Genomic DNA, 21133 nt, shown 5'->3' on the forward strand with positions numbered 1-21133 from the left:
AGGGTCTCCTGCTTGAGTAGAGGATTGGATGAGAAGACCCCTCCCACCCTATTCTACGTTCTGTGTTCTATGATCATCCCTAGGACACCCTCAAGTTGTCCTTAGCATGGACAACATTCAAAGCCTAGTCCCTGCTGATGGATGCCTTCAAGACATGCATGGGATCAGAAGTGGGCTCCAGAAGCATTCTTGTAAATTAAGACAATCCTACTCAGGGGTATCAATTTCTCACTTGTGTCATTTTTAAAAGCTCTATAATAATAAAAGACAGGGCTTGTGGTGGCCCCATGCCTACTTCCAGGCCACTTTTGGTGAACTTCTACCAACTTCATTATCACAATGTGAAGCTTTTCCATCCCTTCTGACCCAGACAGATACGTTATTCTGGGTGGCCACCGTGATTCGTGGGTGTTTGGTGGGATTGATCCCCAGAGTGGAGCTGCGGTTGTTCACGAGATTGTCCGAAGTTTTGGGAAGCTGAAACAGGAAGGTAAGGCCAAACATCTTGAAGCTGCTGAAGCTGAGAAATACTGAGAAAAAAGTTGAAGGTTTTGCATGGATCTCTGTAAACACACGCCTTGCCTTCTGTCAAATGTTTTAAGTTATTTATTTATTTATTTTATTTTATTAGACTTATATACCGCCCTTCTCCCATAGGACTCAGGGCGGTTCACAAGGTTTTTTTTAAAAACAATACAACAAATTACAAAAATTAAAAACAATTAAAATAATTTCACTAACCTTGAACTAAAAACCCAATTACAATTAAAATACAATTAAAACCCCAGTTAATACTCTCAGTCCAGGCCGGAAAGCTCAAAGAGCCAGGTCTTCAGGTCCCGGTGGAATGAGCGAAGGTCAGGGGCAGTCCTAAGCTCTACAGGCAGATGGTTCCAAAGGGCAGGTGCACCCACAGAGAAGGCCCTCCCCCTGGGTATTATCCACTGGCAATCTTTTACCGGCGGTACCCTGAGAAGACCCTCCCTGTGGGAGCATGCAGGACGATGGGAAATTGACGCTGGCAGCAGGTGCTCCCTCAGATAATCAGGGCCCATGCCATTTAGGGCTTTATAGGTCATCACCAGCACCTTGAATCTCACCCGGAGGGCAACCGGAAGCCAATGCAGCTCGCGGAGTAGAGGTGTTACATGGGAGTATCGGGAAACCCCCATCACAACCCGCGCGGCTGCATTCTGCACCAGCTGAAGCCTCCGAGTGGTCCTCAAGGGCAGCCCCATGTAGAGAGCATTGCAGTAGTCCAATCAGGAGGTCACAAGCGCATGAGTGACTGTGCGCAGGGCATCTCAAACAATGCATCCAAATAATACAATCATGCAACACTTTAAAACGGGAATCTAAACAATGGTAAACGAGTAGTTTTTCGGGGGTGCAGCTCCCGTATAGAAAATGTAACTATATTGGAATGCTTTGCATCATCAACTTTACTATTATCATTCTGATGCAAAGCTTTCTCAACTGCCTTCATTGCCATACGCATGTGGTCCAAAGATACCTTTCCAGCTTCTGTAGGCAAAAAAATTCGACGTTTAGAATAACCGTCCTAGAATACGCTAGGCAGAAATAGTAACCTAAGAAAGCAAAGATAAAAAGGAAAATGAAAAATGAAATTAATCCTATAAACATCAGTTGATTAGTCCATTGAGTTTTATAGGACACGTTCCTGGTTCCAATGGAAGAGAATCTACGTAGCTCAGGACTGAACTATGGAGTCCTCGGTGCTGTCTGAACTTGGTTGTTTTCTGCCAGACATTTCATTACCCAGTTAGATAATATTGTCAGTGCTTGTGGGGTTTGCTCCCTGTTTACAGCAGCTTGCCCTGTTAGTGTTTTTTTTTTTTCTGAATTTTTTTTTTTATTGAAAAGTTTTATAAAATACAATTTTCCTTTAAAAAAAACCCCCCTTCCCCCTCCCTCCTCCCCTCCCTACCTCCCCCCTATCTCCCCCCCTCCCCCTCCCCCTCCTCCCTCCCCTACCTCCCCCCTATCTCCCCCCCTCCCCCCTCCCCCCCCCGACTTCCCAGAGCAAAATACAAGGTATATATCTAAAAGGCAATCATAAACAATCATATACTAACAATTATAAACTCTAAAATCCATCACTCTCTAGCTTGTATATAGTAAACCAATCCTTAATAATACTAAATATATATAAAAAACTAAAATAAAAGAAAACTAGCATCATTCCCATCTATGTTCTTCCACAATTCACTATTACCTTAACATATTCCATTTGCACATTAATAAATAGTTCTTACACAAATTAACCCACATTAACCCACAAAACTTTCTTCCTCTTCCTCTGTAGTAAGTTGTCCATTAATTCCAAATTAAAAAAAAAAATCTATTACCATACATAGCATCCCAAAACTTTTTTTTTCTTCTTTTTTTTCTTTTTTTTCCTTTTTAAAAACACAACTACCACTTAACTATAAATATTTTGTGGAAGTTCCATAGATTTCTACTGGTCTTATTTTTTTTTCTTTTTTGAACGTTTTAAGGCAGCAGGCGTCACCCTCTGTTCTCTAAGATCATCCAAAAGAGTTGCAGCTTGAACTCCTCCTGTACCCTTCTCGTCTATCTGTGCATCTTCATCCTCTTGATGTTCTCCTTCTCCAGATCCCTCTGCAGCTTCCAGAAGTGTTGATGGGGTTACTTTCAAAACATTATTATAAAAATCATGCGCTTGCTTCACATTACTCAAACAGTACCTTTTGCCATCATACATGAAGCTCAACCCAGCTGGGATCTCCCATCTGAACCTTATACCTCTTTGCTTGAGCTCTTGCACAAGAAATATAAAATCCTTCCTTCTCTTTAAAATCTTTGGAGGAATTTCTTTTAGAACCAAAACTTGTTGACCAGCAATCACAACTTTGGTATCGTAGGCAGCTTGTATAACTTCATCTCTAATTTCCCTTTTTACAAAATAAACCACCACATCTCTAGGCAACTTTCTCTGTTTAGCAATCCACGAATTCACACGAAACACTTTGTCCATACCTTGTTTTAATTCAGATGCTGGATGGTTCAATACTCCCTCAAAAGCCTCAGAAACCAGCTGCTTTAAATCTTCCTTAATATTCTCTTTTAGGCCTCTAATTCTCACAGCAAACTGCATCTGGTAAAATTGGGCCAAGCTCTGTTCACTGTCGATTTTGTCTTTTAAATCTTCAATTTCCAATACTTTTGCTTCTAATAAAGCATTCTTTTGAATCAAGTCTTGCACTTGATCATCCAGCACCTCCACACATTTAGCAACTTTTTGCACTGAGGACAAAATGTCTACCTTCATTTCTCTAAGTTTCTGTTCCATCCTTTCTTCCATTCTCTGCTCCAATTTCTCCAATTTCTCCTCCATCTGTAGAAATTTAACACCCATTGACTCCAAAATTAACTGGGTATGTTTTTCAAGATCCTTCGATGTCAATACATCAGGAGAATGCAACGCCTGCAGCAATGATTGTTGTTGCACCGGAGAATTTCCAGCACTCCGAAAAGTTCTAGGGGGAGGTTTAGCCGCCATCTTTTACTTACAATTGTGACGCACTTTCACTTTAAGTTTTAAGCAAAGTCCATCAAGCTTGAGAGTAAAATAAAATCTTCTTCATCTCTTCATCTTTCCCTCTTGTACTGCTCTGCCTGCTCTTTCCCTTTCATAGTCTCTCCTTCAAGCAGGGATGGTCGCAGACGCCTGGCTCTGCTCCATAAAATCCGGAGCAGAGACGCTGGTCAGCTGGGAGCAGCCCAGGCTACGGGGGAGTTCAATCCTTCAGCCGCCCAAGCTCCAAGCTCAGGCGGCCCCGGAGAACTCAACCCCCACCTGGGGGCTCACCCCCTCCTCTTCTCCCGAGGAGGGGGCTTCAGATTCGCCCGAACAGCTGATCGGCGCTGTTTCGGGCGAAAAACACCAGCTGAGCCGCGGGCAGCCCGGGAAGGCTCCCTCCGTCGCCGCGGAGCCACCGGAAGTCTCCTGAATTTTTTTTTTTTATTAAATTTATTATTTAAAAACATTGGACACAGTACCAGCGAGCTGACAAACCTTTTTGTCTACAATGTTTAAATATATATATATATACATGTATATATGTACATCAAAAATACACTTAAATACACTTAGATTACAAATCGGTGAAATACCACAATATTTAAAACAGTGAGCTAGTCTGTAAAACCTAATAGAGACCTTTCTTTTTATCCATCCAAAGATACAATTTGTTCCAAATTCTATAATAGTCTGATTGATCTTTATTCTTTAATTCCAAAGTTAATTTGTCCATTTCAGCGCAATCCCAAATTTTCCTAATAACCTCTTTTTGTCCTGGGATCTCATTCTTTTTCCATTTTTGCGCAAATGATATTCTAGCTGCTGTGATAATATGGATCGTTAAGTATAGCACATCTTTAGGATATTTCTCTTTCGTGATTCCCAACAAGAAAAGTTCTGGACTAAACTCCAGATCTTGTTTCAAAATTTCTTTCAGCCAACTCTGGTTTCTCTTCAGATCGTATAAATCTTTCGCCCTGTTAGTGTTGATTGGGTCGTGTGGTTAGTTCCTTGGATATAGTTTACAGATCTGATGGTACTCTAAATATTATAAATATAGGTTGGCGACCAAGAAGGACAATAATTTTTGCTAGCTGGGATGCTGAGGAATTTGGCCTAATGGGATCAACAGAGTGGGCAGAGGTAAGTCAATAAAGTTGATTATGTATATTAACATAAATTATTTTTCGTGGAAAAAAATAATCCTGTACCTTTTAAAACTAGTGCCATTGCGTTAAATTGTTGCGAATATCTTCAATACCTTGCAAATAATTTTGATTTTGAAGACACCTGAGAGGGTTATAACTAATAAAATGGATAAAAATGAGTTATAACTAATGAAAATGAGAAAAAACTATAAATTTTAAAATTCAGGATAATATAGGAGGCGAGTATAAGTTGAATGTCATCTGTGGAGTTAGATTTGTGATGGATCATTTAAAATAACCAAGCTATACAGATAGTCTTCAGCTTACAACCCCAATTGAGCCCAAAATTTGCATTGTTATAAGTGAGACAGTTGTTAAGTGAGTTTTGCCCCACTTTACGACTTTTCTTGTCACCGTTGTTAAGTGAATCACTGCAGTTGTTAATTTAGTAACACGGTTGTTAAGTGAATCTGGCTTTCCCACTCACTTTGCTTATCAGAAGGTCGTGAAAAGTGATCATATGACCTCGGGACACTGCAGCCTTCATAAATACGAGTCAGCGGCCAAGCATCTGAACTTCGATCACGTGATCCTGGGGATGATGCGATGGTCGTAAGTGTGAAAAAAATGGTTATAAATCGCTTTTTTTCAGTGCCATTGAAATTTTAAACGTTCACTAAATGAATTGTTGTAAGTTGAGGACTGCCTGTATGTGAAAAGTAGTCCATAAAGAAATATTTGTGTCACTAATCTGAATTAGTTTTAATTCCTCCTTCCCACTGTAGGAAAATGTCAAAATACTACAAGAGCGGGCTGTGGCCTACATCAATGCTGATTCCTCTATAGAAGGTAACACACACTTGTGATTGGTCATTTCTGAAATGCGCTGGATAAACAATTGATGAAGTGCTTTGAAACTTCTGAGCTTGCCTGTGAGGCCAAACCTTCTTTCCCATGGATTTAAGATTAGATTTCAGTTGATGCTGTTTTACAGAATTTAGATGAGAAATATGAGATAAGTGGAGTTTACTCAAGTCTGAGGTTTCTCTCAGATCCCTAAATTAACTCAGAATAACTGATTAACGAAGACAGAAGGGACTTTGGAGGTCTTCTAGCCCAACATGACATGATAGCAGTGTTCCAATATCTCAGGGGCTGCCCCAAAGAAGAGGGAGTCAAGCTATTCTCCAAAGCACCTGAAGGCAAGACAAGAAGCAACGGATGGAAACTAATCAAGGAGAGAAGCAACCTAGAACTAAGGAGAAATTTCCCGACAGTTAGAACAATTAATCAGTGGAACAACCTGCCTCCAGAAGTTGGGAATGCTCCAACACTGGAAGTTTTTAAGAAGAGACTGGACAGCCATTTGTCTGAAATGGTAATAGGGTTTCCTGCCTGAGCAGGGGGTTGGACTAGATGACCTCCAAGATCCCTGCCAACTTTACTATTATGATTATGATTATGAACCCCCTGCTCAAGCAGGAGACCCTATACCAGGGGTAGGCAACCTTGGCTCTTTTACGACTCGTGGACTTCAACTCCCAGAATTCCTGAGCCAGCATGGTTGGCTCAGGAATTCTGGGAGTTGAAGTCCACAAGTTGTAAAAGAGCCAAGGTTGCCTACCCCTGCTCTATACCATTTCAGACAAACGGTTGTCCAATCTCTTCCACTGTTGCAACTGTCAGGAAATTTCTCCTTAGCTCTAGTTTGCTTCTCTCCTTTGTTTAGTTTCCATCCGTTCTTCTTGCCCTGCCTTCTGGGATTTGGAGAATAGGTTGACCCCCTCTTCTTTGTGGCAGCCTCTCAAATATTGGAGCACTGTTATCATGTCACCCCTTTTCTTCATTAGACTAGACATGCCCAATTCCCGCAACTGTTCATCGAACGCTTTAGCCTTCAGTCCCCTAATCATCTTCGTGGCTCTTCTCAGTATTGACTAATTAGGAGATATTTTTGGGAAGCAAATAATCAAGGAGATTAGTTTTACTCGTTTGTCCTCCATTTCTGATCAGCAGACATAAGTTTATTTGGGCCATGGAAACAGCTCAGAGATAGCTCTTCTTCTGGCTAAAATGAGGACACGACGTCCATAGCAAATGTATCCCGAATTATTCCTCCTGGTTATTCCTCCCAATGATTTTTTAAAAAAAATGGGAGAATAGAGCTTTATATACAGCATGACTTGCTTCCTGAAACTTAGCTAAGCTAGAGTTGTGATCAGGTAAAATTCAGCTGCCACACTGTTGGCTTTGGTATGTAGAAATTTTCAGCTAGACGATATTTTATTCTTTACAAAATGATTTAAGCCAGCTTCTGAAACATTCTTTGGAATATTCTGTGATTGTTAATATTAATTGTAATACCTAGATCAGTATTTCTCAACCTCTGTAATTTTAAGCCATACAGACTTCAATTCCCAAAATTCTCCCAGTTTAAAGTAGCGGAGGTTGAGAAACACTTTCCCAGAAATTACTTCTTGAATATGCAGGTTAAAATGTTACAAGTAGCCACAGCTTAAGGATCACAATTCTTGTCTCTCTTGTTATCTTTTTTTTATGTACAGGAAATCCTTGACTTACAATAGATCTCTTAATGACTATTTGAAGTTACGATGCACCATCTACCCAAAAACTATTTATCACCCAGTGTTGACATTCCAATGTTATTCACCCCAAGTCACATGACTGCATTTTGGCCACTTGGCAACCAGGCTGCCTTTATGACAATTCGTAGTGCCCTGAGGTCACATGTCCATGATTTACAATGGTTTTGTCAAAAAATATTCACTTCTGGTTCCTAGCAAAACCTACCCCACTGTGAACAATGCATTCACTTATTAACTGCCACAAAAAGCTCATTAATTTGAGCCTGGTCCTGTGGGGTCCCACTTTATGAACATCTTGACTTACAAACATAATAGCCAGGCTCAATTACAGTCATAACTTGAAGACTACCTGTAATGCATCCTCATCATAAGGTATCTAAATCCTTGTATGGGATTCATAGCAAAAGAGAATCTAATAAGCTAAACCAATCCAACCAGTTCAACTATTTTTGATACAGGTTTTTTTTAAACAACCATAGACATATGGTATACCTTTGGACAGATTTTAGTCTAAAGGAATTAAGAACTAAGGACAAATTTCTTGACAGAACAGTTAGAAACATATGATGAAAGCCTGCGGGAACTGAGTATTCCTAGTCTAATGAAGAGAAGGACTAGGGGTGACATGGTAGCACTCTTCCAACATTTGAGGGGTTGCCACAAAGAGGAGGGGGTCAAGCTATTCTCCAAAGCGCCTGAAGGAAGGACAAGAAGCAATGGATGGAAACTAACCAAGGAGAGAAGCAGCCTAGAATTAAAGAGAATTTTCCTGAAAGTTGATCAGTGGAACAACATACCTCCAGAAGTTGTGGCAGCCTCCAACACTGGAGGTTTTTAATATGAAGATTGGACAACCAGCAGGAGGTTGGACTAGAAGACCCCCAAGGTCTCTTCCAACTGTATAATTTTATTATAATCCAAAAGCGTTAAAAAAATCAGAAACATAAAAGCAATAGAAATCCACATTCAAACTTTGTTGGTTGGGTTTCCCCCAAATACAATTTATTTTTTTAAAATTCCTCCTAAAATACAGTAAAGATACTGTCCTTTTCTTTCAGGCAACTACACCCTTCGAGTTGATTGTACCCCATCGATGCATAGCCTGGTATACAATCTAACTAAAGAGGTAAAATGTGGATGTACTGTCAAGTGCACAGATCAATACCTTATAGTTTTGGAGAAGAATTCAGAACAGTTCTCTGTAAGGGAAGCTTCACATCTTCAACCTAGCTGGATTCATCCTAGTTTCTATTCTCTGCCACAAAGATGGGTATCTCTGCTGCCTCGGGTGTTTTAGGATCCCATTTGCACATTCTTTTATTGGTACACTGCTGAAAATGTCAACTTTCCCTTTTTTTTTTAAAAAAGTGAGGTTTTGCAAAACTCTTTAAAACTAACTGGGTTACATTGCCACCAGCATTTCTTCGCTGAAAGACTCCATTTCTCTATAGTATGTGAGAATAACCTTGGGAGACAGAGGAGGAAGGTTTGCCCTAAAGTAGGATTAGTTCACCCAGGTCTGCATCTTTTCTGAACTACCTTGCAAATCTGGCATCGGTCTTGCAAGACTGAGAGTATTCTCTCCTCTCGTTTCAGTCTCTGAAAAAGTGGGGAGGGTCTTTTCCGAAACATTTCCCATGTTGTGGTGTCCTTGGTGGTCTCTGCATTTGGTGGTTTTCTTGCAGACGTTTCATTACCCAGCTAGATAACATCATCAGTGCTTGAAGGGAATAGGGTTTGCTCTCTTTTTATATACTAGTTGTCCAGGTTCTGCCTAACAAACCCAACCAAGTAACCACTGATGAGACGATCCAATCTCTTTATGCAAAACTTTACTGAGAACATCATTTTGGCATGATTGAAAGCAAAGCCATCTCTGGCTATTTCCCCTGCAAACTGCTACAATTAAAACACACACTTTTCCCTCCCTTTATTAGGGCTTGTCACATTGTCTAATCAAGTGTTAACAGTTTGTTATGAGAAAGTGTCTATGTGGGTTGGTAAACACATGCTGAAACGTCCTTGGTTCACACGGTTAGATTTCTTGTTGTCTGGAGTCTGCATTCCATTTCCTCCCCCTCTCTTCTCCCCTAGTGTGTTGGCAAGCTAAGAAGCAGTAAGGGTGGCAACATTGTGCAAGCTTTCAAGCTTGACACTAGTAGCTTACCCTATCAGTGTTAGTGGGATTATTTTTTCCTATTCCTTAGTAAGGCTGTTGTTTGCTCTTAGCTTGCTTGAGTTGGTAGTTCCTTGATTGGGGTATCTACCCCAAGATTAACTCTCCCGTGGTGGCGAGCCTATGGCACACGTGCCACAGGTGGCACGCAGAGCCCTCTCTGTGGGCACACGTGCCATCACCCCAGTCCTAGGCCATCAGCTGGGTTTTATAAAACCTTTTCGCTTTAGGCCTCCACCAGTGTGTGCAAAATAAAAAAAAGTTCAATCAATCAATTTCAACTTCGCAAGGGGAAAAAAAAAGATCTTGCAAAGTTGGAATTGATTGATTGAACTTTTTAGTCCCACCCAGTCTGCCATTACCACCACAGCCACGCCCACCCAATGGGCCACGCCCACCCAATGGGCCACACCCACCCAATGGGCCACACCCACCCAGCACCCGACGATACATAAGTGGGTTTTGGGTTGCAGTTTGGGCACTCGGTCTCTAAAAGGTTCGCCAGTCTAGACCAATAATCAAGAAGTAAATAATATCCCAACCAAGATGTTGGAACCCATTTTCCAGCCACGAGGAACTTTTAAAAAGTAGAATAAATTAACTAAATAAAACCTGATGTCAGAATGTTCAGACCTTTAATGTGGCAAAAAAGAATATAACCCCCCACCCACCCCAATTCTACAGTTGCAAACTTTTTCAATGGGCTGGAAAACGGCTCCCTTTCATAAATAGGAGTCTTTTCTGAAAAAAGATAAGAGCATAGACCAGGGACCTCCAAACTTGGCAACAGTAAGATTTATGGACTTCAGCTCCCAGAATACCCCAGCCATCTGGCTAGAGAATTCTGGGAGCTGATGTCCACAAGTCTTAAAGTTGCTAAGTTTGCAGATTTTTGTCATAGATTGTATTTCGGGGCAATATTTCCAATTGGAAGGCAATTTAGAGCATAAAGATGTATAGCATTAAGTCAAACATATATTTTCTTAGGGTCATGCTGAAGATCTGGAGGGAAATCCTGCAATTTCAAGATCGAACTGCTGGCAGTTGGCAGAGTTAGCCTGTATGAGTTTAATCTTGAAATCTCAACATGAGACGATTAAAGACTCAAAGGGCAGAATTGATATCTGCAGCTCAAGTTGGTCTCAAACAGGATTTCTCAACCTCAGCGACTGTAAGATGTATGGACTTCAACATGCTGGCTGGGGAATTCTGGAAGCTGAAGTCCACATTTCTTAAACTTGCTAAGGTTGAGAATCATCAGCCTGGTTGGAATGTCCTTCTAGACTGGACAATAGAGTGTGTTTGAGCGTGATTTTCAGTTGAGCTCATACTTTGTCTAAGAAAAAGAGGCCTTCCTGAATAACAATAATTAAACCCAACCACTTTCCTGTTAGGTACGTAAATAATACGGTACCTTGAAAAATAAGAATCATGTGGCTTGGATAATGATGGTGCACCAAAGCTGGTAGCTTAGGAATACAGTATCAGCAAATCTAATTTTGCGTAGGGGGTTGCCCTCGTGATTAAGTAGGTAAGATAGCTTGTAGCCCACAATCTATGACTACAAAAGCATGTTGTGTCAGACACCAGCCTCCTTCAGTGTGGTGCTGTCCACATGCATTGGATTCCAAAATAACACCCCCTGGGCATTGTGGGAGTTGTATAATATAAACTGGAGGAAGACCCTTGCAACATTAAATACACACAGCACTTAAGATTCAATCTCCAAAGGTTGTTTTGGAGCACACAGGATTGCAAATATAGCATCTGTTTGCAACATGGAAAAGCAACAGCACCTTTTCCTGGGGTCACATGGCTCCAGACAGGTGTGCAATGTATTCATGCTCCCAATTTTCTTGAAAAAGTTAGCAAGAACAAGAACACTTAGACTTATATACCGCTTCACAGTACTTTACAGCCCTCTCTAAGCGGTTTACAGAGTCAGCATATTTGCCCCCAACTATCTGGGTCTTCATTTTATCGACCTCGGAAGGATGCAAGGCTGAGTCGACCTTGAGCCGGTCAGGATCGAACTGCTGGGAGTTGGCAGAGTTAGCTTGCAATACTGCATTCTAACCACTGTGCCACTATGGCGCTTGGTAATAATGGTAGGCCATCCTTTTATTCTAAAGTTTCATTAACCCACTGCATATCTTCTTAGATACCAAGCCCTGACGAAGGATTTGAAGGCAAATCTCTTTTTGAAAGCTGGTATGAGAAAAACCCATCAAGGGAATATAAAGGCTTCCCAAGGTAAATGCCAAAATGGGAAAGGTAAAAAATCAGAGGAGAAGGGCGTGGATTTTTGGTAGCAGCTGAGATGCAAATACAAAAGTGGAAGTCCAAATACACTGGGATCTGTTCTGGAAGATAGAAAGCAGAAGAGCCAGTTTGGTGTACTGGTTAAGGTGCTGGCTTAGAAAGCAAGAGGCTGGGAGTTCTAGTTTAGCCATAGGCATGAAAGAGGCCTGGGTGACTTTGGGCCAGTTATTTTCTATCAGCCCAACCCACCTCACTGGGTTGTTGTGGGGGGAAAAACATGAGGGGGAAGAACAATTATGTATGTTTGCTGCCTTGAGCTATACTTACAAAGTAATAAAGGCAGGATACAAATCTAATAAATAAATGAAATAAATAAAGTGAGTATTCTTCCACATGATGCTCATAGTAGAAAGGTTGTGTAGATCCATTGCTCAGGCAAAGTTATTCAATTTGGCTGGGACAAAAAGTGTGTCCCCACACCTACATTTCAGAACATATGCAGATATGCATCAAACTCCCCCCCCTCTGATCTACACACTAGACCGCCCAGTTTCTTACCCTCTTTCTTCTCTAAATGATAAAGTCAGCTTTATAAAGTATATAAAAAGAGAAGAAAGGAGATGGAGATGCTAGTACCATAACTATGAGAGGGATCTTGGAGTCCTAGTGGACAATCACTTCAATATCAGCCAGCCGTGTGCTGCAGCTGCCAAAAAAGCCAACTCAGTGCTAGGCTGCATTAACAGAGGGATAGAACCAAGATCACATGAAGTGTTAATACCACTTTACAATGCCTTGGTAAGGCCACACTTGGAATACTTCATCCAGTTTTGCTCACCACCATCTAAAAAAGATGTTGAGACTCTAGAAAGAGTACAGAGAAGAGCAACAAAGATGATTGGAGGACTGGAGGCTAAAACATATAAGGAACGGTTGCTGGAATTGGGTATATCTAGTTTAATGAAGAGAAGGACAAGGGGAGACATGATAGCAGTGTTCCAATATCTCAGGGGCTGCCCCAAAGAAGAGGGAGTCAAGCTATTCTCCGAAGCATGAGAAGGCAGGACAAGAAGCAACGGATGGAAACTAGTCAAGGAGAGAAGCAACCTAGAACTAAGGAGAAACTTCCTGACAGTCAGAACAATTAACCAGTGGAACAACCTGCCTCCAGAAGCGGTGAATGCTCCAACACTGGAAGTTTTTAAGAAGAGATTGGACAGCTATTTGTCCAATATGGTTTCCTGCCTGAGCAGGGGGTTGGACTAGATGACCTCCAAGGTCCCTTCCAACATTATTATTATTATTATTATTATTATTATTATTATTATTATTATTATTATTATTATTATTATTATTCAGAAACGTTTTGAGATCTCTAGTGTCTCACATTAAAATAATAATTTTAAATTTTCTTACACCACGCGTTCCCCTTCCCCTCCCTTTTTTATTTCCAACAGGATAAACAAACTGGGTTCTGGCAATGACTTTGAAGTCTTTTTCCAAAGATTGGGAATTGCTTCTGGAAGAGCCCGTTACACTAAAAACTTTGTAAGTGTGTTCAAATAATTTTTTGGGAGGGTGGTGTCTTCAAGTCAGTGTTGACAGCTGTTGACTGCCTGGACCAGTCCCTGCAGATTTCCTGGGAAGATTTTGGAAGTGATTTGCCATTGCCTCCTTCTTAGGGATGAGAGGGAGCGACTGGCTTAAGATTTCCCAGATGGCTTTGTATGTACTCAAAACAGAACTAGAACTAACGGTCTCGCGAGTTCTAGTCTGGTTCCTTAACCACTAAACCTGCTCTCTGTTCAAAGAATAGCATGAAGAAATCTAATTGAAACTGCCTTCTGCAACCTAAAACTCTCCAGATGTTGGCTGCGGATTGTGGGAACTGCAGTGAAGGACATCTGAAAAATGCCCAAACAGAAAAAGCTGCAAGAATTCCATATGAAGAATCTGAAATCTTTCCACTTCAAAGATAAGAATTACCTTGGTAAGGCCACACCTGGAATACTGCATCCAGTTTTGGTCACCACGATGTAAAAAAGATGTTGAGACTCTAGAAAGGGTACAGAGAAGAGCAGCAAAGATGATTAGGGGGCTGGAGGCTAAAACATATAAGGAACGGCTGCTGGAATTGGGTATGTGTAGTTTAACAAAGAGAAGAATAAGGGGTGACATGATAGCAGTGTTCCAATATCTCAGGGGCTACCACAAAGAAGAGGGAGTCAAGCTATTCTCCAAAGCGCCTGAAAGCAGGACAAGAAGCAACGGATGGAAACTAGTCAAGGAGAGAAGCAACGTAGAACTGAGGAAGAACTTCCTGACAGTTAGAACAACTAACCAGTGGAACAACCTGCCTCCAGAAGTGGTGAATGCTCCAACACTGGAGGTTTTTAAGAAGAGACTGGACAGCCATTTGTCTGAAATGGTATAGGGTTTCCTGCCTTAGCAGGGGGTTGGACTAGATGACCTCCAAGGTCCCTTCCAACTTATTATTATTATTACTACCTGTGAAAGTCCATTTTTCTTATCTCAAGTATTTCCCAATTGTTCAGAAAGCCCAAGAAGAAACTGTGCTAAGTAAAATTTAATTTGGGTTCCACCTTATAGCTTATACCATCTAGCTTTAAAACTAAATATTAAAGATCTACAAAGCTGCTTATTAAATCACTTTTCTTATTTTTTGATTGATTTACAGTCAAAGGCCCAATAACAAGAAATAACAAGCAAAATAAAGAAATAAATACACAATCATGATACAGAGTAAAAGAAGCAACATAATAAAGGAAGATTGAAGAAAATGATCTAGCTCATATAACACTAAAAGGTAATGGTAAAGTTAAAGGTTCCCCCACACATGCGTGCTAGTCGTTTCCGACTCTAGGGGCCGGTGCTCATCTCCGTTTCAAAGCCGAAGAGCCAGCGCTTGTCCGAGGACGTCTCCGTGGTCATGTGGCCGGCATGACTAGACGCCAAAGGCGCACGGAATGCTGTTACCTTCCCACCGTAGTGGTCCCTATTTTTCTACTTGCATTTTTACGTGCTTTCGAACTGCTAGGTTGGCAGAAACTGGGACGAGTAACAGGCGCTCACTCTGCTACGCGGCACTCTGGATTCGACCCGCCAAACTGCCGATCTTCTGATCGACAAGCTCAGCGTCCTAACCCACTGAGCCACCGCATCCCTTCATATAACACTAGTGTTTCTCAAATTTGGCAACTGTTAGACGTGTGGACTTCAACTCCCAGAATACCCCAGGTAGCAAGACTAAGTTCGAGTCCTGTGTTAGCCACGAAAGCTAGCTGGGCGACTTTAAGCCAGTCACTCCCTCTAAGTCCAACTCATCTCAGAAGGATATTGTTGGGAGAAAAATAGGAGGAGGAAGGAGTATCAGGTTTGTCCAGTGCTTTGAGTTATTTATAAAAGAATAAGAAAAAGGAGCTCATCTCCAAATTAACAAGTTATCATTTGCAAGGAGCAAAGGATTCAACCCTGGGAAATAATTTAATTAATGCAATGCAAGCGAGATATAAATTGAAATGATAGTGCAGGAGAAGGGCGGTATAGAAATTAAATTATTATTATTATTATTATTATTATTATTATTATTATTATTATTATTATTATTATTATTATTATTATTATTATTATTGCATCTGGTAATCCATTTTAGCATATTTGCAATCCAGATCATCAAGTTCAGCTACAGTGTATATTAGCTCAGCGTTTCCCAACCTTAGGAACTTGAAGATGTGTGGACTTCAACTCCCAGAATTCCCCAGCCAGCTATGCTGGCTGGGGAATTCTGGGAGTTGAAGTCCACGCATCTTCAAGTTCCTAAGGTTGGGAAACACTGTATTAGCTCTTAGGACAGATCTGTGCACACAGCAATTTTATTTTTCTAATTGAAGTGTTGGATACGTTGTGCAAACCCTACTTCTTCATCTACGGGCATTGTTAAATTATCAAAACAAAACCATAAATGTACTGACATCTTTCTTTCCAGAAAGTGGACAAGTTCAGCAGCTACCCAGTTTATCACAGTGTCTATGAGACATACGAGATTGTGGAAAAGTTTTATGACCCAACTTTCAAGAACCATTTGGCGGTGGCCCAAGTGCGAGGAGGGCTGGTGTTTGAGCTGGCTGATGCGGTCACCCTTCCCTTTGACTGCAGAGATTACGCCAAGGCACTTAATAGCTATGTTGATGTCATTTACAACCTAACAATGAAGTATCAGGCAGCGATGGATGCACACAATGTATCATTAGGTAAGCAGACCAATCTCCAACATCAAGGTAGGATCTTCAGTAACACACAGCATCCCTCCCCAATGCCTTTGATCTACTTGTTGTGAAAGTGAGTTCTCATGCAATCAGGGAAAAACAAAATCTGACTATTGCAAAACAACCATAGAATTCTTTGGTTAGAGCTTCCTCACATTTCTTCAAAACATATTAATTATGGGCGGTTTTGATCCTTGTGGGCTTCTTGTGGGTGAAGCTAGCCCTTCTTTCTCTCCCAAATACATGTTGGTTGCCAAGGGGCCAAATTGTGATCACGTGACCGTGGGGATGCTGGGAAGGTGGTAAGTGCAAGAGTCAGTTGTAAGTAAATTTTTTAAATTTTTTCGAACAGTCACTAAACAAATAGTTGTAAGTTGAGGGCTACTTGTATTTCCTGGAATCCCATTCCCCACCACTTCCCCACTTTCTCTCCAACTCTTTTTTCTTGAAACGTTGAATATGCAAAATGACTCCCTTGGCTGGGTGCAGGAATTTAAACTTGTGTATCCCTGTGGGCCTTTGAGGTTAGAGTTAATTGACTGAGTCAATGGAATCCTTTTTGGTGTAACCTCGTCACTGTTTCAGCTAAATAAGTTGGGGAAGAGGGAAATGCTTACCACAACTGTTTGAGCTCCAGATATATTGTGAACTTTGTTCAAGACTATTACCTCAAAAAATTGAAGATTAATATCAGGGAATCGAGATCTAAAGTTTCTCCCTGCTTGTGATTTCAGGAAAGTCCTAACGCTACTTTAGACCTAGAGTCATTCCATGAAGCAAATAATAGATTCAGGGGGGAAAAAAGCAAATGAAATTAGCCCACTGCCTTGGTGGAGTAGTGGGCTAATGCCTCCTTAAGTAACACCAGCTGCCTGCAATTAGTGCAGGTTCGAGTCCCACCAGGCTCAAGGTTGACTCAGCCTTCCATCCTTCCGAGGTAGGTAAAATGAGGACCCAGATTGTTGGGGGCAATAAGCTGACTTTGTAATAATGCCGCTTGGGAGGGGGTGTGAAAGCCCTAATAAGCAGGCATATACATAGAATGAAGGCTACTGCTAAGCTTGTAAGCCGCCCTGAGTCTTCGGAGAAGGGCGGGATATAAATGGAATTTTAAAAAAAATATATTTCATGACACTAATGCAGGGGTCTTCAAACTTGGCCCTTTTATGACTTGTGGACTTCAGCTCCCAGAATTCCTCAGCCAGCATGCATGGCTGAGGAATTCTGGGAGTTGAAGTCCACAAGTCATAAAAGGGCCAAGTTTGAAAACCTCTGCACTAATGCCACAAGATGCGAAGGCTGCAACAAGATTGCGAGTATAAATGGCTTATATATAGGATATATCACCATCGCCAGGACTGGAGGCAAGCCGTTAAAACAGAATTACTATCCTTATAAACATAGACAGTCCTATTTGCTGCTTCCAACATCCCCCTTTCCAATTCCATGTACATAAAATATGAACAAAGGTGCAGATAATTCATATTTCAAGTGCAGCCACTGCACCCAAAGGCAAGAGATTAACTAACAAGATACAAAAAAGACTGTGTCATGCACTTCTTAGTCTTCTCCTATCCCATCAGCAACGGCTAACCCAGTCACCTTGGTTTGCCAAATAACTCTTTGTTTTTTCAGTTAACTGCTGTGAGACAAAGATGACCTTAGAGTGAATAATTGTTGACCTCTTCCTACTGCTTGTTTACATGGGCTTCCTGCCATAATACAATTACTTCCTCAGTGGCAGCACTGTCTCAGAATTCCAGCTAGCTGGGCCATTATGGAAAATTCTGAATTGCAGTTCTCATACCCCTAAACAGCATGGGTAATAAGGGAAGTGAGAGCTATCATTCAACATCTGGAGAGCCACAGGTTCTCTACACCTGAGCTAATTTTTTGGAAACCATAAAAGTAAGAGTCTCATAATTTAGCATTTTCTCTCCTGCATTACTCCAGTTTTGCTTCGGGATTCCATAAAGACCTTTACAGAAGTTGCTGATGACTTTCACCGCAGACTTCAATTAGTGGACATCGATAAGTAAGTCTCCTAATTTTTGTGGTCATTCAGACAAGATAGCCATAGCCTACATTCGCTTAATATTAATTGAAGTTTAAGGGATCCTTGCAAGCTCTAGCCTGAGAAAGTCTGGTTAAAATATTCTTCTCTTTCCTTTGCTTGGCTTTCAAAAGTCTGTGCATCCTGATCAGAAGTCATGTTCCCTCTAACATTGTTATTTCAATTGTTTAATTTCCAGCCCAATTGAAGTAAGATCTTGGAATGATCAATTGATGTTCTTGGAAAGAGCATTTATTGATCCTCTTGGATTGCCTGGCAGACCATTTTATAGGTAAGGAGAAAAAAAATTATTTCTTCTATAGACACCCAACTTAACCCAATGATTCAAGGTGGCTTGTCAACCTTCTTTCCATTCTTCCGGTCTTAAAAGTCCTTATATATATATCGTAAGAACACAAGCAGTGCCCTTTTTCACTAGACTCCTCCGTCTAGTCCACAATATGTTCTCATAGTGACCACCCAACAGTTAAAGAAGTCCACTGGTCTCCCATATGATGGCCTTCAAAGTTAGAACAATAGAATAGATTAATAACTTTATTATCACTTTAAATGCACACTGATCAGCAAACATTAAAATGGTGAAAAAAGTAAGGTTCTACATTTAGGCAGGAAAAATCAAATGCATAGGTATATTATAGGTGGTACCTTGCTCAATAGTAGTAACTGTGAGAGGGATCTCGGAGTCTTAGTAGACAATCACTTCAATATGAGCCAGCAGTGTGCTGCAGCTGCCAAAAAAGCCAACACAGTGCTAGGCTGCATTAACAGAGGGATAGAATCAAGATCAAGTGAAGTACCAATACCACTTTGCAATGCTTTGGTAAGGCCACACCTGGAATACTGCATCCAGTTTTGGTCACCACAATGTAAAAAAGATGTCGAGACTCTAGAAAGGGTACAGAGAAGAGCAACCAAGATGATTAGGGGGCTGGAGGCTAAAACATATAGGGAACGGTTGCTGGAATTGGGTATGTGTAGTTTAATGAAGAGAAGGGTGAGGGGTGACATGATAGCAGTGTTCCAATATCTCAGGGGCTACCACAAAGAAGAGGGAGTCAAGCTATTCTCCAAAGCACCTGAAAGCAGGACAAGAAGCAATGGATAGAAACTAACCAAGGAGAGAAGCAACCTAGAACTAAGGAGAAACTTCCTGACAGTTAGAACAATTAACCAGTGGAACAACCTGCCTCCAGAGGTGGTGAATGCTCCAACACTGGAGGTTTTTAAGAAGAGACTGGACATCCATTTGCCTGAAATGGTATAGGGTTTCCTGCCTGAGCAGGGGGTTGGACTAGATGACCTCCAAGGTCCCTTCCAACTTTATATTATTATAATTATTATTATTATTTTGTTGCATACAGCTCTCAAAGGATAACCACCTCCAATATACACTGCATAAACATAACAAAAAATAAAATAAAATAAAATATGCATATACCCACGTACGCACACTTATGTGACCCAGAGAAATAACACAGTCTAGTTCGGATGTGTATATATACATGGCGAGAAAAAAAGAATCTTGCGAGTTTATCAGATGGATGGCCTAGGGAACAAATCTGTTAACAGAATCTGGTAGTCCTGCTATAAATACTTCGAAACCTCCTCCCAGAGAGGAGCAACAGAAACAGACCATAAAGCGGGTGTGTGGGGTCTCTAACAATGCTTCGAGCTCTAAGTGCATAGCGCTTATAAGCAGCATCCTGAATAACGGGAAGTGAATTTCCTATCATCTTCTCAGCTGTCCTTACCACTCTCTATATGGACTTTCTGTCTGAGGCTCTGCTATCACCAAACCAAACAGTGTTGCAGTTTGTTAAAAATGCTCTCAGTCGTGCCTCTGCAAAACGTGGCCAGGACAGAAGGAGAAAGATGGGCTCTCCTCATCCGACGCAGGAAATGCGGACATTGGTTTGCAGGCAATTTTTTAACCTAACAAATTGCCTTATCCATCATGACATGTTGGTTTTGTTTGGGAAAACTTCCATATATTTGCCTGAAAGCCAATGAAATCTAAATAAACGGTGGAGGCCCTTCTATCAGGTATAAAGACAATGGTGTCTCCTTTGAAATGCTGCTTAAAAACAAATCTTAAATTCTTCTTCAAAAGAGATCTTTTACCTACCAATCTAATCCGGTTAGTTTCCCGAACGCATCTGGTTGTTGATTATGGGACACCGAATGTAGACTAGGTGAGCGTTTTGTTTTGTTTTTGCCTGATTCAGTTAAGTTCTTCTTGATGTTTCGAAGGCAGCAGGTTAGTGAACGCTGATTTATTTCAAACCTCGAGAACTTCTAAATAATGGGATTCCAATGGCCAATTGACCTTACTGCCCTTTTCTAGACACGTCATCTTTGCTCCAAACAGTCACAACAAGTATGCTGGAGTGTCCTTCCCCGGGATCTATGATGCCCTATTTGACATCGATAATAAGGCAGACCAACAGAAAGCCTGGTCAGAAGTTAAGAAGCAGATCTTCATCGCTTCTTTCACCGTGAGAGCTGCAGCCGGGACACTGAATGAAACGCCCTGTGGGGATGCAAGTGAGGAATTGCCAAGCAAGGTCCAACAGAGTCACACTTCTCAAAAATAAAATAATGGATGCAAAAGAAGCCCTACTGATTTTGTTGATTCCCAAGGATGGTTTTTTTTTTGTTACGGAATGCATTGTGATTAAGTTTCATTTATTGTAGTTTCAAATAACCTCCACGTATTTTGGGGAAAAAAAATGCTTTTCTTGTTTGTTTGTTCGTTCGTTCGTTCATTCATTCATTCATTCATTCATTCATTTATTCATTCATTCTATATAGCTGCCCATCCCACATCTGTGACTCTGAGCAGCTCACATAATTAAAACACAACCAGTGAACAAAATACAGGATTCAGTAAGAAACACAATAATTCCCCTTTAAAAGACAATTAAAGCACCACATTATTTTCTTTTTAATCACTTTATTCTATACTTCCACCATGCTGGAGGTCTTCGTGGATTTCAGTGACATTTGGTGGAGTGAG

General features: G+C 41.0%; 1 protein-coding gene across 2 annotated transcripts in view; it reads left to right on the forward strand.

The window, feature by feature from the left end:
- LOC310640028 (putative N-acetylated-alpha-linked acidic dipeptidase) overlaps positions 1–20816 on the forward strand; it is a 36736-nt gene extending 15920 nt beyond the window's left edge. The window contains exons 10-19 of one of the 2 annotated variants that reach the window (XM_083362109.1): positions 371–490; positions 4626–4708; positions 5499–5562; positions 8378–8445; positions 11657–11748; positions 13215–13305; positions 15764–16028; positions 17997–18078; positions 18296–18388; positions 20462–20816. In XM_083362109.1, the coding sequence (XP_083218235.1) occupies positions 371–490; positions 4626–4708; positions 5499–5562; positions 8378–8445; positions 11657–11748; positions 13215–13305; positions 15764–16028; positions 17997–18078; positions 18296–18388; positions 20462–20711 (1208 nt within the window). In that variant the 3' untranslated portion in view covers positions 20712–20816. The remainder of the gene's footprint in view (positions 1–370; positions 491–4625; positions 4709–5498; positions 5563–8377; positions 8446–11656; positions 11749–13214; positions 13306–15763; positions 16029–17996; positions 18079–18295; positions 18389–20461) is intronic. The other variant, XM_083362110.1, reaches the window with a different exon arrangement.
- Positions 20817–21133: the final 317 nt, after the last annotated feature.

The sequence above is a fragment of the Vipera ursinii genome, assembly GCF_947247035.1.
Source record: "Vipera ursinii genome assembly, chromosome: 4".
Classification (NCBI taxonomy): domain Eukaryota; kingdom Metazoa; phylum Chordata; class Lepidosauria; order Squamata; family Viperidae; genus Vipera; species Vipera ursinii.